This window comes from Carassius gibelio, chromosome B22 (genome assembly GCF_023724105.1).
Source record: "Carassius gibelio isolate Cgi1373 ecotype wild population from Czech Republic chromosome B22, carGib1.2-hapl.c, whole genome shotgun sequence".
Classification (NCBI taxonomy): domain Eukaryota; kingdom Metazoa; phylum Chordata; class Actinopteri; order Cypriniformes; family Cyprinidae; genus Carassius; species Carassius gibelio.
In genome coordinates, this window is record NC_068417.1 from 44,245,098 (window position 1) to 44,270,507 (window position 25,410).

Sequence of the window (25,410 nt, forward strand, 5' to 3'; positions counted from 1 at the left end):
GCTGCAGCAAAGTCAGATTGTGCAGAAGAATCATCTGTTTCCTGTGGTCTTGTCCTGGTGCTCCTCTGAGACAAGGTCTTTACAGGGGATCTGTATCTGGGGCTCTAGTTGTCCTGGTCTCTGCTGTCTTTCAGGGCAGTAGAGGTCCTTTCTAGGTGCTGATCCACCATCTGGTCTGGATACGTACTGGATCCGGGTGACTGCAGTGACCCTCTGATCTGGACACAGACTGGATCTCGTGGCCACGGTGACCTCGGAACAAGAGAGAAACAGACAAATATTAGTGTAGATGCCATTCTTCTAATGATGTAGAAAGTACGGTGTTATGTGAAGTGTTTCCGGTTCCGGTTTACCTAATTAATGCAGCCTAAAAATCCTTTAACGGATTTGGATATTAAAAGGATATTAGTATGTTATGTGTATGCCAGGTTAAAGAGATGGGTCTTTAATCTAGATTTAAACTGCAAGAGTGTGTCTGCCTCCCGAACAATGTTAGGTAGGTTATTCCAGAGTTTAGGCGCCAAATAGGAAAAGGATCTGCCGCCCGCAGTTGATTTTGATATTCTAGGTATTATCAAATTGCCTGAGTTTTGAGAACGTAGCGGATGTAGAGGAGTATAATGTAAAAGGAGCTCATTCAAATACCGAGGTGCTAAACCATTCAGGGCTTTATAAGTAATAAGCAATATTTTAAAATCTATACGATGTTTGATAGGGAGCCAGTGCAGTGTGGACAGGACCGGGCTAATATGGTCATACTTCCTGGTTCTAGTAAGAACTCTTGCTGCTGCATTTTGGACTAGCTGTAGTTTGTTTACCAAGCGTGCAGAATAACCACCCTATAAAGCATTACAATAGTCTAACCTTGAAGTCATAAATGCATGGATTAACATTTCTGCATTTGACATTGAGAGCATAGGCCGTAATTTAGATATATATTTGAGATGGAAAAATGCAGTTTTACAAATGCTAGAAACGTGTCTTTCTAAGGAAAGATTGCGATCAAGTAGCACACCTAGGTTCCTAACTGATGACGAAGAATTGACAGAGCAACCATCAAGTCTTAGACAGTGTTCTAGGTTATTACAAGCAGAGTTTTTAGGCCCTATGATTAACACCTCTGTTTTTTCTGAATTTAGCAGTAAGAAATTACTCGTCATCCAATTTTTTATATCGACTATGCATTCCATTCGTTTTTCAAATTGGTGTGTTTCACCAGGCTGCGAGGAAATATAGAGCTGCGTATCATCAGCATAACAGTGAAAGCTAACACCATGTTTCCTGATGATATCTCCCAAGGGTAACATATAAAGCGTGAAGAGTAGCGGCCCTAGTACTGAGCCTTGAGGTACTCCATACTGCACTTGTGATCGATATGATACATCTTCATTCACTGCTACGAACTGATGGCGGTCATATAAGTACGATTTAAACCATGCTAATGCACTTCCACTGATGCCAACAAAGTGTTCAAGTCTATGCAAAAGAATGTTGTGGTCAATTGTGTCAAACGCAGCACTAAGATCCAATAAAACTAATAGAGAGATACACCCACGATCAGATGATAAGAGCAGATCATTTGTAACTCTAAGGAGAGCAGTCTCAGTACTATGATACGGTCTAAATCCTGACTGGAAATCCTCACATATACCATTATTCTCTAAGAAGGAATATAATTGTGAGGATACCACCTTTTCTAGTATCTTGGACAGAAAAGGGAGATTCGAGATTGGTCTATAACTAACAAGTTCTCTGGGGTCAAGTTGTGGCTTTTTTATGAGAGGCTTAATAACAGCCAGTTTGAAGGTTTTGGGGACATATCCTAATGACAATGAGGAATTAATAATAGTCAGAAGAGGACCTATGACTTCTGGAAGCACCTCTTTTAAGAGTCTAACATACATGTTGTTGGTTTAAATGATTTAACAAGTTTATACAATTCTTCCTCTCCTATAGTAGAGAATGAGTGGAACTGTTCCTCAGGGGGTCTATAGTGCACTGTCTGATGTGATACGGTAGCTGACGGCTGAATGGTTGCAATTTTATCTCTAATAGTATCGATTTTAGAAGTAAAGTAGTTCATAAAGTCATTACTGTTGTGGTGCTGGGAAATGTCAACACTTGTTGAGGCTTTATTTTTCGTTAATTTAGCCACTGTATTGAATAAATACCTGGGGTTATGTTTGTTTTCTTCTAAAAGAGAAGAAAAGTAATCAGATCTAGCAGGTTTTAATGCTTTTCTATAGGATATGCTACTTTCCCGCCAAGCAATACGAAATACCTCTAGTTTAGTTTTCCTCCAGCTGCGCTCCATTTTTCGGGCTGCTCTCTTCAGGGTGCGAGTATGCTCATTATACCATGGTGTCAAACTGTTTTCCTTAACCTTCCTTAAGCGTAAAGGAGCAACTGTATTTAAAGTGCTAGAAAAGAGAGAGTCCATAGTTTCTGTTACATCATCAAGTTGTTCTGAGGTTTTGGATATGCTAAGGAATTTGGATACATCAGGAAGATAACTTAAAAAGCAGTCTTTTGTGGTAGAAGTGATGGTTCTTCGATACTTGTAACAAGAAGTAGAATTTACAATTTTGGCTATATGAAGTTTACACAGAACTAAATAATGATCTGAGATATCATCACTTGGCTGAATAATTTCAACACTATCAACATCAATTCCATGTGACAGTATTAAATCTAGAGTATGATTTCGACAATGAGTAGGTCCTGAAACATGTTGTCTAACACCAATAGAGTTCAGAATGTCTATAAATGCTGATCCCAATGCGTCTTTTTCATTATCGACATGGATATTAAAATCACCAACTATTAAGACTTTATCTGCAGCCAGAACTAACTCGGATGTAAAATCACCAAACTCTTTAATAAAGTCTGTATGGTGCCCTGGTGGCCTGTATACAGTAGCCAGTACAAACATAACAGGGGATTTATCATTAACATTGGTTTCTCTGGATAATGTTATATGAAGCACCATTACTTCAAACGAGTTATACTTGAAGCCTGCCCTCTGAGAAATCCTAAAAACGTTGTTATAAATTGAAGCAACTCCTCCCCCTTTGCCTTTTAAACGCGGCTCATGTTTATAACAGTAATCTTGGGGGGTGGACTCATTTAAAATAATGTAATCATCAGGTTTTAGCCAAGTTTCTGTCAAACAGAGCACATCTATATTATGATCAGTTATCATATTATTTACAAAAAGTGTTTTCGTAGAAATGGATCTGATAATCAATAAGCCAATCTTTATCATTTGTTTATCCATATTGCATTTGTTTTTTATTTGTTGAACCTCAATTAAATTGTTAACCTTAACTTGGTTTGGACATTTTTTGTATTTTCTAGTTCGGGGAACAGACACAGTCTCTATAGTGTGATATCTAGGTGAAAGAGTCTCTATGTGCTGAGAATTAACTGACCTCTGTGACGGGAGGCAGCTAGCAGACGGTCGGTTTAGCCAGTCTGTCTGCTTCCTGACCTGGGCCCCAGTTAGTCAAGTATAAACACTAAGACTATTTGCCATATTTCTAGACAGAAGAGCAGCACCACTTCTTCAGCAGCACTCTTTGCAGCAGACTTCGCTTACGGCCATACCAACCTGGCTATGCCCGATCTCGTCTGATCTCGGAAGCTAAGCAGGTTTGGGCCTGGTTAGTACATGGATGGGAGACTGCCTGGGAATACCAGGTGCTGTAAGCTTTTTGGACATTTTTCACTTAGTATATAATAATTTTGCCAAAAAATAGAGTCAATGCCGATCTCTGAATATTTGCAGGTTTGGGCCTGGTTAGTACATGGATGGGAGACTGCCTGGGAATACCAGGTGCTTTAATCTTTTTGGAAAATTTCACGAATTATATAATAATCTTTCATAAAAAAAAAAAAAAAAGAGTCAATGCCCGATCTCTGAATCTTAGCAGGTTTAGGTCTGGTTAGTACTTTGATGAGAGACTGCCTAGGAATACCAGGTGCTTTAAGCTTTTGGGTTTTCTTTCCTACTTATATAATGTACTGGCGATAAGATTGGCTGGTCTTTAAATAGCCCTCTCTTTGCAGCAGACTTCGCTTACGGCCATACCAACCTGGCTATGCCTGATCTCGTCTGATCTCGGAAGCTAAGCAGGTTTGGGCCTGGTTAGTACTTGGATGGGAGACCGCCTGGGAATACCAGGTGCTGTAAGCTTTTTGGACATTTTTCACTTAGTATATAATAATTTTGCCAAAAAATAGAGTCAATGCCCGATCTCTGAATATTAGCAGGTTTGGGCCTGGTTAGTACTTGGATGGGAGACTGCCTGGGAATACCAGGTGCTTTAATCTTTTTGGAAAATTTCACGAATTATATAATAATCTTTCATTAAAAAAAAAAAGAGTCAATGCCCGATCTCTGAATCTTAGCAGGTTTAGGTCTGGTTAGTACTTTGATGAGAGACTGCCTAGGAATACCAGGTGCTTTAAGCTTTTGGGTTTTCTTTCCTACTTATATAATGTACTGGCGATAAGATTGGCTGGTCTTTAAATAGCCCTCTCTTTGCAGCAGACTTCGCTTACGGCCATACCAACCTGGCTATGCCCGATCTCGTATGATCTTGGAAGCTAAGCAGGTTTGGGCCTGGTTAGTACTTGGATGGGAGACTGCCTGGGAATACCAGGTGCTTTAATCTTTTTGGAAAATTTCACGAATTATATAATAATCTTTCATTATAAAAAAAAAAAAAAAAAGAGTCAATGCCCGATCTCTGAATCTTAGCAAGTTTAGGTCTGGTTAGTACTTTGATGAGAGACTGCCTAGGAATACCAGGTGCTGTAAGCTTTTTGGAAATTTTTCACTTAGTATATAATAATTTTGCCAAAAAATAGAGTCAATGCCGATCTCTGAATATTAGCAGGTTTGGGCCTGGTTAGTACTTGGATGGGAGACCGCCTGGGAATACCAGGTGCTGTAAGCTTTTTGGACATTTTTCACTTAGTATATAATAATTTTGCCAAAAAATAGTCAATGCCGATCTCTGAATATTTGCAGGTTTGGGCCTGGTTAGTACATGGATGGGAGACTGCCTGGGAATACCAGGTGCTTTAATCTTTTTAGAAAATTTCACGAATTATATAATAATCTTTCATTAAAAAAAAAAAAAAAAGAGTCAATGCCCGATCTCTGAATCTTAGCAGGTTTAGGTCTGGTTAGTACTTGTATGAGAGACTGCCTAGGAATACCAGGTGCTTTAAGCTTTTGGGTTTTCTTTCCTACTTATATAATGTACTGGCGATAAGATTGGCTGTTCTTTAAATAGCCCTCTCTTCAATCAATCAATCAATCACCTTTATTTATATAGTGCTTTAAACAAAATACATTGCGTCAAAGCACTGAACAACATTCATTTGGAAAACAGTGTCTCAATAATGCAAAATGATAGTTAAAGGCAGTTCATCATTGAATTCAGCTATGTCATCTCTGTTCAGTTGAAATAGTGTCTGTTTTTATTTGCAATCAAGTCAATGATATCGCTGTAGATGAAGTGACCCCAACTAAGCAAGCCAGAGGCGACAGCGGCAAGGAACCGAAACTCCATCGGTGACAGAATGGAGAAAAAAACCTTGGGAGAAACCAGGCTCAGTTGGGGGGTCAGTTCTCCTCTGACCAGACGAAAACCAGTAGTTCAATTCCAGGCTGCAGCAAAGTCAGATTGTGCAGAAGAATCATCTGTTTCCTGTGGTCTTGTCCTGGTGCTCCTCTGAGACAAGGTCTTTACAGGGGATCTGTATCTGGGGCTCTAGTTGTCCTGGTCTCTGCTGTCTTTCAGGGCAGTAGAGGTCCTTTCTAGGTGCTGATCCACCATCTGGTCTGGATACGTACTGGATCCGGGTGACTGCAGTGACCCTCTGATCTGGACACAGACTGGATCTCGTGGCCACGGTGACCTCGGAACAAGAGAGAAACAGACAAATATTAGTGTAGATGCCATTCTTCTAATGATGTAGAAAGTACGGTGTTATGTGAAGTGTTTCCGGTTCCGGTTTACCTAATTAATGCAGCCTAAAAATCCTTTAACGGATTTGGATATTAAAAGCATATTAGTATGTTATGTGTATGCCAGGTTAAAGAGATGGGTCTTTAATCTAGATTTAAACTGCAAGAGTGTGTCTGCCTCCCGAACAATGTTAGGTAGGTTATTCCAGAGTTTAGGCGCCAAATAGGAAAAGGATCTGCCGCCCGCAGTTGATTTTGATATTCTAGGTATTATCAAATTGCCTGAGTTTTGAGAACGTAGCGGATGTAGAGGAGTATAATGTAAAAGGAGCTCATTCAAATACCGAGGTGCTAAACCATTCAGGGCTTTATAAGTAATAAGCAATATTTTAAAATCTATACGATGTTTGATAGGGAGCCAGTGCAGTGTGGACAGGACCGGGCTAATATGGTCATACTTCCTGGTTCTAGTAAGAACTCTTGCTGCTGCATTTTGGACTAGCTGTAGTTTGTTTACCAAGCGTGCAGAATAACCACCCTATAAAGCATTACAATAGTCTAACCTTGAAGTCATAAATGCATGGATTAACATTTCTGCATTTGACATTGAGAGCATAGGCCGTAATTTAGATATATATTTGAGATGGAAAAATGCAGTTTTACAAATGCTAGAAACGTGTCTTTCTAAGGAAAGATTGCGATCAAGTAGCACACCTAGGTTCCTAACTGATGACGAAGAATTGACAGAGCAACCATCAAGTCTTAGACAGTGTTCTAGGTTATTACAAGCAGAGTTTTTAGGCCCTATGATTAACACCTCTGTTTTTTCTGAATTTAGCAGTAAGAAATTACTCGTCATCCAATTTTTTATATCGACTATGCATTCCATTCGTTTTTCAAATTGGTGTGTTTCACCAGGCTGCGAGGAAATATAGAGCTGCGTATCATCAGCATAACAGTGAAAGCTAACACCATGTTTCCTGATGATATCTCCCAAGGGTAACATATAAAGCGTGAAGAGTAGCGGCCCTAGTACTGAGCCTTGAGGTACTCCATACTGCACTTGTGATCGATATGATACATCTTCATTCACTGCTACGAACTGATGGCGGTCATATAAGTACGATTTAAACGATGCTAATGCACTTCCACTGATGCCAACAAAGTGTTCAAGTCTATGCAAAAGAATGTTGTGGTCAATTGTGTCAAACGCAGCACTAAGATCCAATAAAACTAATAGAGAGATACACCCACGATCAGATGATAAGAGCAGATCATTTGTAACTCTAAGGAGAGCAGTCTCAGTACTATGATACGGTCTAAATCCTGACTGGAAATCCTCACATATACCATTATTCTCTAAGAAGGAATATAATTGTGAGGATACCACCTTTTCTAGTATCTTGGACAGAAAAGGGAGATTCGAGATTGGTCTATAACTAACAAGTTCTCTGGGGTCAAGTTGTGGCTTTTTTATGAGAGGCTTAATAACAGCCAGTTTGAAGGTTTTGGGGACATATCCTAATGACAATGAGGAATTAATAATAGTCAGAAGAGGACCTATGACTTCTGGAAGCACCTCTTTTAAGAGTCTAACATACATGTTGTTGGTTTAAATGATTTAACAAGTTTATACAATTCTTCCTCTCCTATAGTAGAGAATGAGTGGAACTGTTCCTCAGGGGGTCTATAGTGCACTGTCTGATGTGATACGGTAGCTGACGGCTGAATGGTTGCAATTTTATCTCTAATAGTATCGATTTTAGAAGTAAAGTAGTTCATAAAGTCATTACTGTTGTGGTGTTGGGAAATGTCAACACTTGTTGAGGCTTTATTTTTCGTTAATTTAGCCACTGTATTGAATAAATACCTGGGGTTATGTTTGTTTTCTTCTAAAAGAGAAGAAAGTAATCAGATCTAGCAGGTTTTAATGCTTTTCTATAGGATATGCTACTTTCCCGCCAAGCAATACGAAATACCTCTAGTTTAGTTTTCCTCCAGCTGCGCTCCATTTTTCGGGCTGCTCTCTTTAGGGTGCGAGTATGCTCATTATACCATGGTGTCAAACTGTTTTCCTTAACCTTCCTTAAGCGTAAAGGAGCAACTGTATTTAAAGTGCTAGAAAAGAGAGAGTCCATAGTTTCTGTTACATCATCAAGTTGTTCTGAGGTTTTGGATATGCTAAGGAATTTGGATACATCAGGAAGATAACTTAAAAAGCAGTCTTTTGTGGTAGAAGTGATGGTTCTTCGATACTTGTAACAAGAAGTAGAATTTACAATTTTGGCTATATGAAGTTTACACAGAACTAAATAATGATCTGAGATATCATCACTTGGCTGAATAATTTCAACACTATCAACATCAATTCCATGTGACAGTATTAAATCTAGAGTATGATTTCGACAATGAGTAGGTCCTGAAACATGTTGTCTAACACCAATAGAGTTCAGAATGTCTATAAATGCTGATCCCAATGCGTCTTTTTCATTATCGACATGGATATTAAAATCACCAACTATTAAGACTTTATCTGCAGCCAGAACTAACTCGGATGTAAAATCACCAAACTCTTTAATAAAGTCTGTATGGTGCCCTGGTGGCCTGTATACAGTAGCCAGTACAAACATAACAGGGGATTTATCATTAACATTGGTTTCTCTGGATAATGTTATATGAAGCACCATTACTTCAAACGAGTTATACTTGAAGCCTGCCCTCTGAGAAATCCTAAAAACGTTGTTATAAATTGAAGCAACTCCTCCCCCTTTGCCTTTTAAACGCGGCTCATGTTTATAACAGTAATCTTGGGGGGTGGACTCATTTAAAATAATGTAATCATCAGGTTTTAGCCAAGTTTCTGTCAAACAGAGCACATCTATATTATGATCAGTTATCATATTATTTACAAAAAGTGTTTTCGTAGAAATGGATCTGATAATCAATAAGCCAATCTTTATCATTTGTTTATCCATATTGCATTTGTTTTTTATTTGTTGAACCTCAATTAAATTGTTAACCTTAACTTGGTTTGGACATTTTTTGTATTTTCTAGTTCGGGGAACAGACACAGTCTCTATAGTGTGATATCTAGGTGAAAGAGTCTCTATGTGCTGAGAATTAACTGACCTCTGTGACGGGAGGCAGCTAGCAGACGGTCGGTTTAGCCAGTCTGTCTGCTTCCTGACCTGGGCCCCAGTTAGTCAAGTATAAACACTAAGACTATTTGCCATATTTCTAGACAGAAGAGCAGCACCACTTCTTCAGCAGCACTCTTTGCAGCAGACTTCGCTTACGGCCATACCAACCTGGCTATGCCCGATCTCGTCTGATCTCGGAAGCTAAGCAGGTTTGGGCCTGGTTAGTACTTGGATGGGAGACCGCCTGGGAATACCAGGTGCTGTAAGCTTTTTGGAAATTTTTCACTTAGTATATAATAATTTTGCCAAAAAATAGAGTCAATGCCGATCTCTGAATATTAGCAGGTTTGGGCCTGGTTAGTACATGGATGGGAGACCGCCTGGGAATACCAGGTGCTGTAAGCTTTTTGGACATTTTTCACTTAGTATATAATAATTTTGCCAAAAAATAGAGTCAATGCCGATCTCTGAATATTTGCAGGTTTGGGCCTGGTTAGTACATGGATGGGAGACTGCCTGGGAATACCAGGTGCTTTAATCTTTTTGGAAAATTTCACGAATTATATAATAATCTTTCATAAAAAAAAAAAAAAAAAAAAAGTCAATGCCCGATCTCTGAATCTTAGCAGGTTTAGGTCTGGTTAGTACTTTTATGAGAGACTGCCTAGGAATACCAGGTGCTTTAAGCTTTTGGGTTTTCTTTCCTACTTATATAATGTACTGGCGATAAGATTGGCTGTTCTTTAAATAGCCCTCTCTTCAATCAATCAATCAATCACCTTTATTTATATAGTGCTTTAAACAAAATACATTGCGTCAAAGCACTGAACAACATTCATTTGGAAAACAGTGTCTCAATAATGCAAAATGATAGTTAAAGGCAGTTCATCATTGAATTCAGCTATGTCATCTCTGTTCAGTTGAAATAGTGTCTGTTTTTATTTGCAATCAAGTCAATGATATCGCTGTAGATGAAGTGACCCCAACTAAGCAAGCCAGAGGCGACAGCGGCAAGGAACCGAAACTCCATCGGTGACAGAATGGAGAAAAAAACCTTGGGAGAAACCAGGCTCAGTTGGGGGGTCAGTTCTCCTCTGACCAGACGAAAACCAGTAGTTCAATTCCAGGCTGCAGCAAAGTCAGATTGTGCAGAAGAATCATCTGTTTCCTGTGGTCTTGTCCTGGTGCTCCTCTGAGACAAGGTCTTTACAGGGGATCTGTATCTGGGGCTCTAGTTGTCCTGGTCTCTGCTGTCTTTCAGGGCAGTAGAGGTCCTTTCTAGGTGCTGATCCACCATCTGGTCTGGATACGTACTGGATCCGGGTGACTGCAGTGACCCTCTGATCTGGACACAGACTGGATCTCGTGGCCACGGTGACCTCGGAACAAGAGAGAAACAGACAAATATTAGTGTAGATGCCATTCTTCTAATGATGTAGAAAGTACGGTGTTATGTGAAGTGTTTCCGGTTCCGGTTTACCTAATTAATGCAGCCTAAAAATCCTTTAACGGATTTGGATATTAAAAGCATATTAGTATGTTATGTGTATGCCAGGTTAAAGAGATGGGTCTTTAATCTAGATTTAAACTGCAAGAGTGTGTCTGCCTCCCGAACAATGTTAGGTAGGTTATTCCAGAGTTTAGGCGCCAAATAGGAAAAGGATCTGCCGCCCGCAGTTGATTTTGATATTCTAGGTATTATCAAATTGCCTGAGTTTTGAGAACGTAGCGGACGTAGAGGAGTATAATGTAAAAGGAGCTCATTCAAATACCGAGGTGCTAAACCATTCAGGGCTTTATAAGTAATAAGCAATATTTTAAAATCTATACGATGTTTGATAGGGAGCCAGTGCAGTGTGGACAGGACCGGGCTAATATGGTCATACTTCCTGGTTCTAGTAAGAACTCTTGCTGCTGCATTTTGGACTAGCTGTAGTTTGTTTACCAAGCGTGCAGAACAACCACCCTATAAAGCATTACAATAGTCTAACCTTGAAGTCATAAATGCATGGATTAACATTTCTGCATTTGACATTGAGAGCATAGGCCGTAATTTAGATATATATTTGAGATGGAAAAATGCAGTTTTACAAATGCTAGAAACGTGTCTTTCTAAGGAAAGATTGCGATCAAGTAGCACACCTAGGTTCCTAACTGATGACGAAGAATTGACAGAGCAACCATCAAGTCTTAGACAGTGTTCTAGGTTATTACAAGCAGAGTTTTAGGCCCTATGATTAACACCTCTGTTTTTTCTGAATTTAGCAGTAAGAAATTACTCGTCATCCAATTTTTTATATCGACTATGCATTCCATTCGTTTTTCAAATTGGTGTGTTTCACCAGGCTGCGAGGAAATATAGAGCTGCGTATCATCAGCATAACAGTGAAAGCTAACACCATGTTTCCTGATGATATCTCCCAAGGGTAACATATAAAGCGTGAAGAGTAGCGGCCCTAGTACTGAGCCTTGAGGTACTCCATACTGCACTTGTGATCGATATGATACATCTTCATTCACTGCTACGAACTGATGGCGGTCATATAAGTACGATTTAAACCATGCTAATGCACTTCCACTGATGCCAACAAAGTGTTCAAGTCTATGCAAAAGAATGTTGTGGTCAATTGTGTCAAACGCAGCACTAAGATCCAATAAAACTAATAGAGAGATACACCCACGATCAGATGATAAGAGCAGATCATTTGTAACTCTAAGGAGAGCAGTCTCAGTACTATGATACGGTCTAAATCCTGACTGGAAATCCTCACATATACCATTATTCTCTAAGAAGGAATATAATTGTGAGGATACCACCTTTTCTAGTATCTTGGACAGAAAAGGGAGATTCGAGATTGGTCTATAACTAACAAGTTCTCTGGGGTCAAGTTGTGGCTTTTTTATGAGAGGCTTAATAACAGCCAGTTTGAAGGTTTTGGGGACATATCCTAATGACAATGAGGAATTAATAATAGTCAGAAGAGGACCTATGACTTCTGGAAGCACCTCTTTTAAGAGTCTAACATACATGTTGTTGGTTTAAATGATTTAACAAGTTTATACAATTCTTCCTCTCCTATAGTAGAGAATGAGTGGAACTGTTCCTCAGGGGGTCTATAGTGCACTGTCTGATGTGATACGGTAGCTGACGGCTGAATGGTTGCAATTTTATCTCTAATAGTATCGATTTTAGAAGTAAAGTAGTTCATAAAGTCATTACTGTTGTGGTGTTGGGAAATGTCAACACTTGTTGAGGCTTTATTTTTCGTTAATTTAGCCACTGTATTGAATAAATACCTGGGGTTATGTTTGTTTTCTTCTAAAAGAGAAGAAAAGTAATCAGATCTAGCAGGTTTTAATGCTTTTCTATAGGATATGCTACTTTCCCGCCAAGCAATACGAAATACCTCTAGTTTTGTTTTCCTCCAGCTGCGCTCCATTTTTCGGGCTGCTCTCTTTAGGGTGCGAGTATGCTCATTATACCATGGTGTCAAACTGTTTTCCTTAACCTTCCTTAAGCGTAAAGGAGCAACTGTATTTAAAGTGCTAGAAAAGAGAGAGTCCATAGTTTCTGTTACATCATCAAGTTGTTCTGAGGTTTTGGATATGCTAAGGAATTTGGATACATCAGGAAGATAACTTAAAAAGCAGTCTTTTGTGGTAGAAGTGATGGTTCTTCGATACTTGTAACAAGAAGTAGAATTTACAATTTTGGCTATATGAAGTTTACACAGAACTAAATAATGATCTGAGATATCATCACTTGGCTGAATAATTTCAACACTATCAACATCAATTCCATGTGACAGTATTAAATCTAGAGTATGATTTCGACAATGAGTAGGTCCTGAAACATGTTGTCTAACACCAATAGAGTTCAGAATGTCTATAAATGCTGATCCCAATGCGTCTTTTTCATTATCGACATGGATATTAAAATCACCAACTATTAAGACTTTATCTGCAGCCAGAACTAACTCGGATGTAAAATCACCAAACTCTTTAATAAAGTCTGTATGGTGCCCTGGTGGCCTGTATACAGTAGCCAGTACAAACATAACAGGGGATTTATCATTAACATTGGTTTCTCTGGATAATGTTATATGAAGCACCATTACTTCAAACGAGTTATACTTGAAGCCTGCCCTCTGAGAAATCCTAAAAACGTTGTTATAAATTGAAGCAACTCCTCCCCCTTTGCCTTTTAAACGCGGCTCATGTTTATAACAGTAATCTTGGGGGGTGGACTCATTTAAAATAATGTAATCATCAGGTTTTAGCCAAGTTTCTGTCAAACAGAGCACATCTATATTATGATCAGTTATCATATTATTTACAAAAAGTGTTTTCGTAGAAATGGATCTGATAATCAATAAGCCAATCTTTATCATTTGTTTATCCATATTGCATTTGTTTTTTATTTGTTGAACCTCAATTAAATTGTTAACCTTAACTTGGTTTGGACATTTTTTGTATTTTCTAGTTCGGGGAACAGACACAGTCTCTATAGTGTGATATCTAGGTGAAAGAGTCTCTATGTGCTGAGAATTAACTGACCTCTGTGACGGGAGGCAGCTAGCAGACGGTCGGTTTAGCCAGTCTGTCTGCTTCCTGACCTGGGCCCCAGTTAGTCAAGTATAAACACTAAGACTATTTGCCATATTTCTAGACAGAAGAGCAGCACCACTTCTTCAGCAGCACTCTTTGCAGCAGACTTCGCTTACGGCCATACCAACCTGGCTATGCCCGATCTCGTCTGATCTCGGAAGCTAAGCAGGTTTGGGCCTGGTTAGTACTTGGATGGGAGACCGCCTGGGAATACCAGGTGCTGTAAGCTTTTTGGAAATTTTTCACTTAGTATATAATAATTTTGCCAAAAAATAGAGTCAATGCCGATCTCTGAATATTAGCAGGTTTGGGCCTGGTTAGTACATGGATGGGAGACTGCCTGGGAATACCAGGTGCTGTAAGCTTTTTGGACATTTTTCACTTAGTATATAATAATTTTGCCAAAAAATAGAGTCAATGCCGATCTCTGAATATTTGCAGGTTTGGGCCTGGTTAGTACATGGATGGGAGACTGCCTGGGAATACCAGGTGCTTTAATCTTTTTGGAAAATTTCACGAATTATATAATAATCTTTCATAAAAAAAAAAAAAAAAAGTCAATGCCCGATCTCTGAATCTTAGCAGGTTTAGGTCTGGTTAGTACTTTTATGAGAGACTGCCTAGGAATACCAGGTGCTTTAAGCTTTTGGGTTTTCTTTCCTACTTATATAATGTACTGGCGATAAGATTGGCTGTTCTTTAAATAGCCCTCTCTTCAATCAATCAATCAATCACCTTTATTTATATAGTGCTTTAAACAAAATACATTGCGTCAAAGCACTGAACAACATTCATTTGGAAAACAGTGTCTCAATAATGCAAAATGATAGTTAAAGGCAGTTCATCATTGAATTCAGCTATGTCATCTCTGTTCAGTTGAAATAGTGTCTGTTTTTATTTGCAATCAAGTCAATGATATCGCTGTAGATGAAGTGACCTCAACTAAGCAAGCCAGAGGCGACAGCGGCAAGGAACCGAAACTCCATCGGTGACAGAATGGAGAAAAAAACCTTGGGAGAAACCAGGCTCAGTTGGGGGGTCAGTTCTCCTCTGACCAGAGGAGTTGGACAGTGTTTTCTCTACTTCCTGTTGGCCTTCTGTAGCTAATCATAGCTCTGTGTAGCTGTTTTTATTTTATTTTTATTTTTTTTCTCTATAATCTTTCTTACTATCACTGTCTGTTTGTTTGTTTTTTATATTGTAAAATATAACTTAATTCACACCATATTTCTGATATTATCGATCAATCTTATCAGATTAACTTTGATCGTTCACTCTTCCGTGACTGCAGTACACCTGCAAAGCGTTAGCACTCGTTAGCTTGTCATTAGCGTTTTCTTTTCTCCTCTCCTCTCTCACGCTGCAGTTTTCCACAAGTTCATCAAACAACCGCATTAAGAATATTTCATCAAGCACGGTGAGTAATGGCTTCTTCTACAATTGTTATTTGCACCTCTTGCCACATGTACAGTTTATCTATCTCTGTCGCTGATGAGGGATTCACATGTGATAAATGCAGGGAAATAGTTAGGCTGACAGAGAAGATTTCAGAATTAGAGACACGCATCCAAACTTTAATTGAGGACAGTAAGAATGTTAGGGCTCTAGATATGGCTTTGGATGCGTCTAGCTCAGGGATTCCTGTACATTGTCCGGTTCCAGCAGAGCCCCTGCAGCAGGGCAACTGGGTGACGGTGAGGCAGCATAGTCGTGGGTCAAAACACTGCTCTTCTGTTCCGATCAAAACATCAAACAGGTTCTCCCCACTCAGTGATGCACCCACTGAGAAACCTGATGAAAGTGCTCTAGTTATTGGTGATTCTATTGTACGGAACGTGAATATAGAGACACCAGCCACCATAGTCAAATGTTTACCGGGAGCCAGAGCGCCTGACATCTTGGCAAATTTAAAAGTGCTGGCTAATGCTAAGCGTAAATACAGTAAGATTGTTATTCATGCCGGCGCTAATGATGTTCGACTTCGCCAGTCGGAAATAACTAAAAATAACTTTAAAGAGGTGTGTGAACTTGCAAGCACGATGTCAGACACTGTAATATGCTCTGGTCCCCTCCCTGCTTACCGTGGTGACGAGATGCATAGCAGATTGTCATCACTCAATGGCTGGATGTCTAAGTGGTGCCCACAGAATAACATAGGTTTCATAGACAATTGGACGAGCTTTTGGGGCAGACCTGACCTGTTTAAAAGAGATGGTCTTCATCCCTCCTGGGGTGGTGCTGCTCTTCTGTCTAGAAATATGGCACATAGTCTTAGTGTTTATACTTGACTAACTGGGGCCCAGGTCAGGAAGCAGACAGACTGGCTAAACCGACCGTCTGCTAGCTGCCTCCCGTCACAGAGGTCAGTTAATTCTCAGCACATAGAGACTCTTTCACCTAGATATCACACTATAGAGACTGTGTCTGTTCCCCGAACTAGAAAATACAAAAAATGTCCAAACCAAGTTAAGGTTAACAATTTAATTGAGGTTCAACAAATAAAAAACAAATGCAATATGGATAAACAAATGATAAAGATTGGCTTATTGAATATCAGATCCATTTCTACGAAAACACTTTTTGTAAATAATATGATAACTGATCATAATATAGATGTGCTCTGTTTGACAGAAACTTGGCTAAAACCTGATGATTACATTATTTTAAATGAGTCCACCCCCCAAGATTATTGTTATAAACACGAGCCGCGTCTAAAAGGCAAAGGGGGAGGAGTTGCTTCAATTTATAACAACGTTTACAGGATTTCTCAGAGGGCAGGCTTCAAGTATAACTCGTTTGAAGTAATGGTGCTTCATATAACATTATCCAGAGAAACCAAAGTTAATGATAAATCCCCTGTTATGTTTGTACTGGCTACTGTATACAGGCCACCAGGGCACCATACAGACTTTATTAAAGAGTTTGGTGATTTTACATCCGAGTTAGTTCTGGCTGCAGATAAAGTCTTAATAGTTGGTGATTTTAATATCCATGTCGATAATGAAAAAAGATGCATTGGGATCAGCATTTATAGACATTCTGAACTCTATTGGTGTTAGACAACATGTTTCAGGACCTACTCATTGTCGAAATCATACTCTAGATTTAATACTGTCACATGGAATTGATGTTGATAGTGTTGAAATTATTCAGCCAAGTGATGATATCTCAGATCATTATTTAGTTCTGTGTAAACTTCATATAGCCAAAATTGTAAATTCTACTTCTTGTTACAAGTATCGAAGAACCATCACTTCTACCACAAAAGACTGCTTTTTAAGTTATCTTCCTGATGTATCCGAATTCCTTAGCATATTCAAAACCTCAGAACAACTTGATGATGTAACAGAAACTAAGGACTCTCTCTTTTCTAGCACTTTAAATACAGTTGCTCCTTTACGCTTAAGGAAGGTTAAGGAAAACAGTTTGACACCATGGTATAATGAGCATACTCGCACCCTAAAGAGAGCAGCCCGAAAAATGGAGCGCAGCTGGAGGAAAACAAAACTAGAGGTATTTCGTATTGCTTGGCGGGAAAGTAGCATATCCTATAGAAAAGCATTTAAAACTGCTAGATCTGATTACTTTTCTTCTCTTTTAGAAGAAAACAAACATAACCCCAGGTATTTATTCAATACAGTGGCTAAATTAACGAAAAATAAAGCCTCAACAAGTGTTGACATTTCCCAACACCACAACAGTAATGACTTTATGAACTACTTTACTTCTAAAATCGATACTATTAGAGATAAAATTGCAACCATTCAGCCGTCAGCTACAGTATCACATCAGACAGTGCACTATAGACCCCCTGAGGAACAGTTCCACTCATTCTCTACTATAGGAGAGGAAGAATTGTATAAACTTGTTAAATCATCTAAACCAACAACATGTATGTTAGACCCTATACCATCTAAGCTCCTAAAAGAGGTGCTTCCAGAAGTCATAGGTCCTCTTCTGACTATTATTAATTCCTCATTGTCATTAGGATATGTCCCCAAAACCTTCAAACTGGCTGTTATTAAGCCTCTCATAAAAAAGCCACAACTTGACCCCAGAGAACTTGTTAATTATAGACCAATCTCGAATCTCCCTTTTCTGTCCAAGATACTAGAAAAGGTGGTATCCTCACAATTATATTCCTTCTTAGAGAATAATGGTATATGTGAGGATTTCCAGTCAGGATTTAGACCGTATCATAGTACTGAGACTGCTCTCCTTAGAGTTACAAATGATCTGCTCTTATCATCTGATCGTGGGTGTATCTCTCTATTAGTGTTATTGGATCTTAGTGCTGCGTTTGACACAATTGACCACAACATTCTTTTGCATAGACTTGAACACTTTGTTGGCATCAGTGGAAGTGCATTAGCATGGTTTAAATCGTACTTATATGACCGCCATCAGTTCGTAGCAGTGAATGAAGATGTATCATATCGATCACAAGTTCAAGACCAGGACAAGACCACAGGAAACGGATGATTCTTCTGCACAATCTGACTTTGCTGCAGCCTGGAATTGAACTACTGGTTTTCGTCTGGTCAGAGGAGAACTGACCCCCCAACTGAGCCTGGTTTCTCCCAAGGTTTTTTTTCTCCATTCTGTCACCGATGGAATTTCGGTTCCTTGCCGCTGTCGCCTCTGGCTTGCTTAGTTGGGGTCACTTCATCTACAGCGATATCATTGACTTGATTGCAAATAAAAACAGACACTATTTCAACTGAACAGAGATGACATAACTGAATTCAATGATGAACTGCCTTTAACTATCATTTTGCATTATTGAGACACTGTTTTCCAAATGAATGTTGTTCAGTGCTTTGACGCAATGTATTTTGTTTAAAGCACTATATAAATAAAGGTGATTGATTGATTGATTGACCAGACGAAAACCAGTAGTTCAATTCCAGGCTGCAGCAAAGTCAGATTGTGCAGAAGAATCATCTGTTTCCTGTGGTCTTGTCCTGGTGCTCCTCTGAGACAAGGTCTTTACAGGGGATCTGTATCTGGGGCTCTAGTTGTCCTGGTCTCCGCTGTCTTTCAGGGCAGTAGAGGTCCTTTCTAGGTGCTGATCCACCATCTGGTCTGGATACGTACTGGATCCGGGTGACTGCAGTGACCCTCTGATCTGGACACAGACTGGATCTCGTGGCCACGGTGACCTCGGAACAAGAGAGAAACAGACAAATATTAGCGTAGATGCCATTCTTCTAATGATGTAGAAAGTACGGTGTTATGTGAAGTGTTTCCGGTTCCGGTTTACCTAATTAATGCAGCCTAAAAATCCTTTAACGGATTTGGATATTAAAAGCATATTAGTATGTTATGTGTATGCCAGGTTAAAGAGATGGGTCTTTAATCTAGATTTAAACTGCAAGAGTGTGTCTGCCTCCCGAACAATGTTAGGTAGGTTATTCCAGAGTTTAGGCGCCAAATAGGAAAAGGATCTGCCGCCCGCAGTTGATTTTGATATTCTAGGTATTATCCAATTGCCTGAGTTTTGAGAACGTAGCGGACGTAGAGGAGTATAATGTAAAAGGAGCTCATTCAAATACTGAGGTGCTAAACCATTCAGGGCTTTATAAGTAATAAGCAATATTTTTAAATCTATACGATGTTTGATAGGGAGCCAGTGCAGTGTGGACAGGACCGGGCTAATATGGTCATACTTCCTGGTTCTAGTAAGAACTCTTGCTGCTGCATTTTGGACTAGCTGTAGTTTGTTTACCAAGCGTGCAGAACAACCACCCAATAAAGCATTACAATAGTCTAACCTTGAAGTCATAAATGCATGGATTAAAATTTCTGCATTTGACATTGAGAGCATAGGCCGTAATTTAGATATATTTTTGAGATGGAAAAATGCAGTTTTACAAATGCTAGAAACGTGTCTTTCTAAGGAAAGATTGCGATCAAGTAGCACACCTAGGTTCCTAACTGATGACGAAGAATTGACAGAGCAACCATCAAGTCTTAGACAGTGTTCTAGGTTATTACAAGCAGAGTTTTTAGGCCCTATGATTAACACCTCTGTTTTTTTCTGAATTTAGCAGTAAGAAATTACTCGTCATCCAATTTTTTATATCGACTATGCATTCCATTAGTTTTTCAAATTGGTGTGTTTCACCAGGCTGCGAGGAAATATAGAGCTGCGTATCATCAGCATAACAGTGAAAGCTAACACCATGTTTCCTGATGATATCTCCCAAACATATAAAGCGTGAAGAGTAGCGGCCCTAGTACTGAGCCTTGAGGTACTCCATACTGCACTTGTGATCGATATGATACATCTTCATTCACTGCTACGAACTGATGGCGGTCATATAAGTACGATTTAAACCATGCTAATGCACTTCCACTGATGCCAACAAAGTGTTCAAGTCTATGCAAAAGAATGTTGTGGTCAATTGTGTCAAACGCAGCACTAAGATCCAATAAAACTAATAGAGAGATACACCCACGATCAGATGATAAGAGCAGATCATTTGTAACTCTAAGGAGAGCAGTCTCGGTACTATGATACGGTCTAAATCCTGACTGGAAATCCTCACATATACCATTATTCTCTAAGAAGGAATATAATTGTGAGGATACCACCTTTTCTAGTATCTTGGACAGAAAAGGGAGATTCGAGATTGGTCTATAACTAACAAGTTCTCTGGGGTCAAGTTGTGGCTTTTTTATGAGAGGCTTAATAACAGCCAGTTTGAAGGTTTTGGGGACATATCCTAATGACAATGAGGAATTAATAATAGTCAGAAGAGGACCTATGACTTCTGGAAGCACCTCTTTTAAGAGCTTAGATGGTATAGGGTCTAACATACATGTTGTTGGTTTAAATGATTTAACAAGTTTATACAATTCTTCCTCTCCTATAGTAGAGAATGAGTGGAACTGTTCCTCAGGGGGTCTATAGTGCACTGTCTGATGTGATACGGTAGCTGACGGCTGAATGGTTGCAATTTTATCTCTAATAGTATCGATTTTAGAAGTAAAGTAGTTCATAAAGTCATTACTGTTGTGGTGTTGGGAAATGTCAACACTTGTTGAGGCTTTATTTTTCATTAATTTAGCCACTGTATTGAATAAATACCTGGGGTTATGTTTGTTTTCTTCTAAAAGAGAAGAAAAGTAATCAGATCTAGCAGGTTTTAATGCTTTTCTATAGGATATGCTACTTTCCCGCCAAGCAATACGAAATACCTCTAGTTTTGTTTTCCTCCAGCTGCGCTCCATTTTTCGGGCTGCTCTCTTTAGGGTGCGAGTATGCTCATTATACCATGGTGTCAAACTGTTTTCCTTAACCTTCCTTAAGCGTAAAGGAGCAACTGTATTTAAAGTGCTAGAAAAGAGAGAGTCCATAGTTTCTGTTACATCATCAAGTTGTTCTGAGGTTTTGGATATGCTAAGGAATTTGGATACATCAGGAAGATAACTTAAAAAGCAGTCTTTTGTGATAGAAGTGATGGTTCTTCGATACTTGTAACAAGAAGTAGAATTTACAATTTTGTCTATATGAAGTTTACACAGAACTAAATAATGATCTGAGATATCATCACTTGGCTGAATAATTTCAACACTATCAACATCAATTCCATGTGACAGTATTAAATCTAGAGTATGATTTCGACAATGAGTAGGTCCTGAAACATGTTGTCTAACAACAATAGAGTTCAGAATGTCTATAAATGCTGATCCCAATGCGTCTTTTTCATTATCGACATGGATATTAAAATCACCAACTATTAAGACTTTATCTGCAGCCAGAACTAACTCGGATGTAAAATCACCAAACTCTTTAATAAAGTCTGTATGGTGCCCTGGTGGCCTGTATACAGTAGCCAGTACAAACATAACGGGGGATTTATCATTAACATTGGTTTCTCTGGATAATGTTATATGAAGCACCATTACTTCAAACGAGTTATACTTGAAGCCTGCCCTCTGAGAAATCCTAAAAACGTTGTTATAAATTGAAGCAACTCCTCCTCCTTTGCCTTTTAAACGCGGCTCATGTTTATAACAGTAATCTTGGGGGGTCGACTCATTTAAAATAATGTAATCATCAGGTTTTAGCCAAGTTTCTGTCAAACAGAGCACATCTATATTATGATCAGTTATCATATTATTTACAAAAAGTGTTTTCGTAGAAATGGATCTGATATTCAATAAGCCAATCTTTATCATTTGTTTATCCATATTGCATTTGTTTTTTATTTGTTGAACCTCAATTAAATTGTTAACCTTAACTTGGTTTGGACATTTTTTGTATCTTCTAGTTCGGGGAACAGACACAGTCTCTATAGTGTGATATCTAGGTGAAAGAGTCTCTATGTGCTGAGAATTAACTGACCTCTGTGACGGGAGGCAGCTAGCAGACGGTCGGTTTAGCCAGTCTGTCTGCTTCCTGACCTGGGCCCCAGTTAGTCAAGTATAAACACTAAGACTATTTGCCATATTTCTAGACAGAAGAGCAGCACCACTTCTTCAGAAGCACTCTTTGCAGCAGACTTCGCTTACGGCCATACCAACCTGGCTATGCCCGATCTCGTCTGATCTCGGAAGCTAAGCAGGTTTGGGCCTGGTTAGTACTTGGATGGGAGACCGCCTGGGAATACCAGGTGCTGTAAGCTTTTTGGACATTTTTCACTTAGTATATAATAATTTTGCCAAAAAATAGAGTCAATGCCCGATCTCTGAATATTAGCAGGTTTGGGCCTGGTTAGTACATGGATGGGAGACTGCCTGGGAATACCAGGTGCTGTAAGCTTTTGGACATTTTTCACTTAGTATATAATAATTTTGCCAAAAAATAGAGTCAATGCCCGATCTCTGAATCTTAGCAGGTTTAGGTCTGGTTAGTACTTTGATGAGAGACTGCCTAGGAATACCAGGTGCTTTAAGCTTTTGGGTTTTCTTTCCTACTTATATAATGTACTGGCGATAAGATTGGCTGGTCTTTAAATAGCCGTCTCTTTGCAGCAGACTTCGCTTACGGCCATACCAACCTGGCTATGCCCGATCTCGTCTGATCTCGGAAGCTAAGCAGGTTTGGGCCTGGTTAGTACTTGGATGGGAGACCGCCTGGGAATACCAGGTGCTGTAAGCTTTTTGGACATTTTTCACTTAGTATATAATAATTTTGCCAAAAAATAGTCAATGCCGATCTCTGAATATTTGCAGGTTTGGGCCTGGTTAGTACATGGATTGGAGACTGCCTGGGAATTCCAGGTGCTTTAATCTTTTTGGAAAATTTCACGAATTATATAATAATCTTTCATTAAAAAAAAAAAAAAAAAAAAAAAAAAAAAGAGTCAATGCCCGATCTCTGAATCTTAGCAGGTTTAGGTCTGGTTAGTACTTTTATGAGAGACTGCCTAGGAATACCAGGTGCTTTAAGCTTTTGGGTTTTCTTTCCTACTTATATAATGTACTGGCGATAAGATTGGCTGTTCTTTAAATAGCCCTCTCTTCAATCAATCAATCAATCACCTTTATTTATATAGTGCTTTAAACAAAATACATTGCGTCAAAGCACTGAACAACATTCATTTGGAAAACAGTGTCTCAATAATGCAAAATGATAGTTAAAGGCAGTTCATCATTGAATTCAGCTATGTCATATCTGTTCAGTTGAAATAGTGTCTGTTTTTATTTGCAATCAAGTCAATGATATCGCTGTAGATGAAGTGACCCCAACTAAGCAAGCCAGAGGCGACAGCGGCAAGGAACCGAAACTCCATCGGTGACAGAATGGAGAAAAAAACCTTGGGAGAAACCAGGCTCAGTTGGGGGGTCAGTTCTCCTCTGACCAGACGAAAACCAGTAGTTCAATTCCAGGCTGCAGCAAAGTCAGATTGTGCAGAAGAATCATCTGTTTCCTGTGGTCTTGTCCTGGTGCTCCTCTGAGACAAGGTCTTTACAGGGGATCTGTATCTGGGGCTCTAGTTGTCCTGGTCTCCGCTGTCTTTCAGGGCAGTAGAGGTCCTTTCTAGGTGCTGATCCACCATCTGGTCTGGATACGTACTGGATCCGGGTGACTGCAGTGACCCTCTGATCTGGACACAGACTGGATCTCGTGGCCACGGTGACCTCGGAACAAGAGAGAAACAGACAAATATTAGCGTAGATGCCATTCTTCTAATGATGTAGAAAGTACGGTGTTATGTGAAGTGTTTCCGGTTCCGGTTTACCTAATTAATGCAGCCTAAAAATCCTTTAACGGATTTGGATATTAAAAGCATATTAGTATTTTATGTGTATGCCAGGTTAAAGAGACGGGTCTTTAATCTAGATTTAAACTGCAAGAGTGTGTCTGCCTCCCGAACAATGTTAGGTAGGTTATTCCATAGTTTAGGCGCCAAATAGGAAAAGGATCTGCCGCCCGCAGTTGATTTTGATATTCTAGGTATTATCAAATTGCCTGAGTTTTGAGAACGTAGCGGACGGAGAGGAGTATGATGTAAAAGGAGCTCATTCAAATACTGAGGTGCTAAACCATTCAGGGCTTTATAAGTAATAAGCAATATTTTAAAATCTATACGATGTTTGATAGGGAGCCAGTGCAGTGTGAACAGGACCGGGCTAATATGGTCATACTTCCTGGTTCTAGTAAGAACTCTTGCTGCTGCATTTTGGACTAGCTGTAGTTTGTTTACCAAGCGTGCAGAACAACCACCCAATAAAGCATTACAATAGTCTAACCTTGAAGTCATAAATGCATGGATTAAAATTTCTGCATTTGACATTGAGAGCATAGGCCGTAATTTAGATATATTTTTTAGATGGAAAAATGCAGTTTTACAAATGCTAGAAACGTGTCTTTCTAAGGAAAGATTGCGATCAAGTAGCACACCTAGGTTCCTAACTGATGACGAAGAATTGACAGAGCAACCATCAAGTCTTAGACAGTGTTCTAGGTTATTACAAGCAGAGTTTTTAGGCCCTATGATTAACACCTCTGTTTTTTCTGAATTTAGCAGTAAGAAATTACTCGTCATCCAATTTTTTATATCGACTATGCATTCCATTAGTTTTTCAAATTGGTGTGTTTCACCAGGCTGCGAGGAAATATAGAGCTGCGTATCATCAGCATAACAGTGAAAGCTAACACCATGTTTCCTGATGATATCTCCCAAGGGTAACATATAAAGCGTGAAGAGCAGCGGCCCTAGTACTCAGCCTTGAGGTACTCCATACTGCACTTGTGATCGATATGATACATCTTCATTCACTGCTACGAACTGATGGCGGTCATATAAGTACGATTTAAACCATGCTAATGCTCTTCCACTGATGCCAACAAAGTGTTCAAGTCTGTGCAAAAGAATGTTGTGGTCAATTGTGTCAAACGCAGCACTAAGATCCAATAAAACTAATAGAGAGATACACCCATGATCAGATGATAAGAGCAGATCATTTGTAACTCTAAGGAGAGCAGTCTCAGTACTATGATACGGTCTAAATCCTGACTGGAAATCCTCACATATACCATTATTCTCTAAGAAGGAATATAATTGTGAGGATACCACCTTTTCTAGTATCTTGGACAGAAAAGGGAGATTCGAGATTGGTCTATAACTAACAAGTTCTCTGGGGTCAAGTTGTGGCTTTTTTATGAGAGGCTTAATAACAGCCAGTTTGAAGGTTTTGGGGACATATCCTAATGACAATGAGGAATTA

The 25,410-nt window shown here is 39.3% G+C and overlaps 1 protein-coding gene and 7 non-coding genes across 8 annotated transcripts; all 8 read left to right on the top strand.

Moving 5' to 3' along the window:
• Positions 1-3,592: 3,592 nt before the first annotated feature.
• On the top strand, positions 3,593-3,711 carry LOC128002683 (5S ribosomal RNA). Its single transcript, XR_008175426.1, has one exon. It is a non-coding gene; the product is annotated as a 5S ribosomal RNA (ribosomal RNA).
• Positions 3,712-4,076: 365 nt separating this feature from the next.
• Positions 4,077-4,195, top strand: LOC127995144 (5S ribosomal RNA). Its single transcript, XR_008168104.1, has one exon. It is a non-coding gene; the product is annotated as a 5S ribosomal RNA (ribosomal RNA).
• Positions 4,196-4,557: 362 nt separating this feature from the next.
• Positions 4,558-4,676, top strand: LOC128006431 (5S ribosomal RNA). The gene has a single exon (XR_008179049.1). It is a non-coding gene; the product is annotated as a 5S ribosomal RNA (ribosomal RNA).
• Positions 4,677-9,270: 4,594 nt separating this feature from the next.
• LOC127997869 (5S ribosomal RNA) lies at positions 9,271-9,389 on the top strand. The gene has a single exon (XR_008170725.1). It is a non-coding gene; the product is annotated as a 5S ribosomal RNA (ribosomal RNA).
• A 4,449-nt stretch (positions 9,390-13,838) lies between these two features.
• Positions 13,839-13,957, top strand: LOC127997880 (5S ribosomal RNA). The gene has a single exon (XR_008170736.1). It is a non-coding gene; the product is annotated as a 5S ribosomal RNA (ribosomal RNA).
• A 1,211-nt stretch (positions 13,958-15,168) lies between these two features.
• On the top strand, positions 15,169-16,963 carry LOC127987514 (uncharacterized). The gene has a single exon (XM_052589863.1). It carries the CDS (start codon positions 15,192-15,194, stop codon positions 16,014-16,016), a length of 825 nt encoding a protein of 274 aa, XP_052445823.1. The 5' UTR covers positions 15,169-15,191; the 3' UTR covers positions 16,017-16,963.
• A 5,279-nt stretch (positions 16,964-22,242) lies between these two features.
• Positions 22,243-22,361, top strand: LOC127997891 (5S ribosomal RNA). Its single transcript, XR_008170747.1, has one exon. It is a non-coding gene; the product is annotated as a 5S ribosomal RNA (ribosomal RNA).
• Positions 22,362-22,718: 357 nt separating this feature from the next.
• On the top strand, positions 22,719-22,837 carry LOC127997902 (5S ribosomal RNA). The gene has a single exon (XR_008170758.1). It is a non-coding gene; the product is annotated as a 5S ribosomal RNA (ribosomal RNA).
• The last annotated feature ends 2,573 nt before the right edge of the window (positions 22,838-25,410 follow it).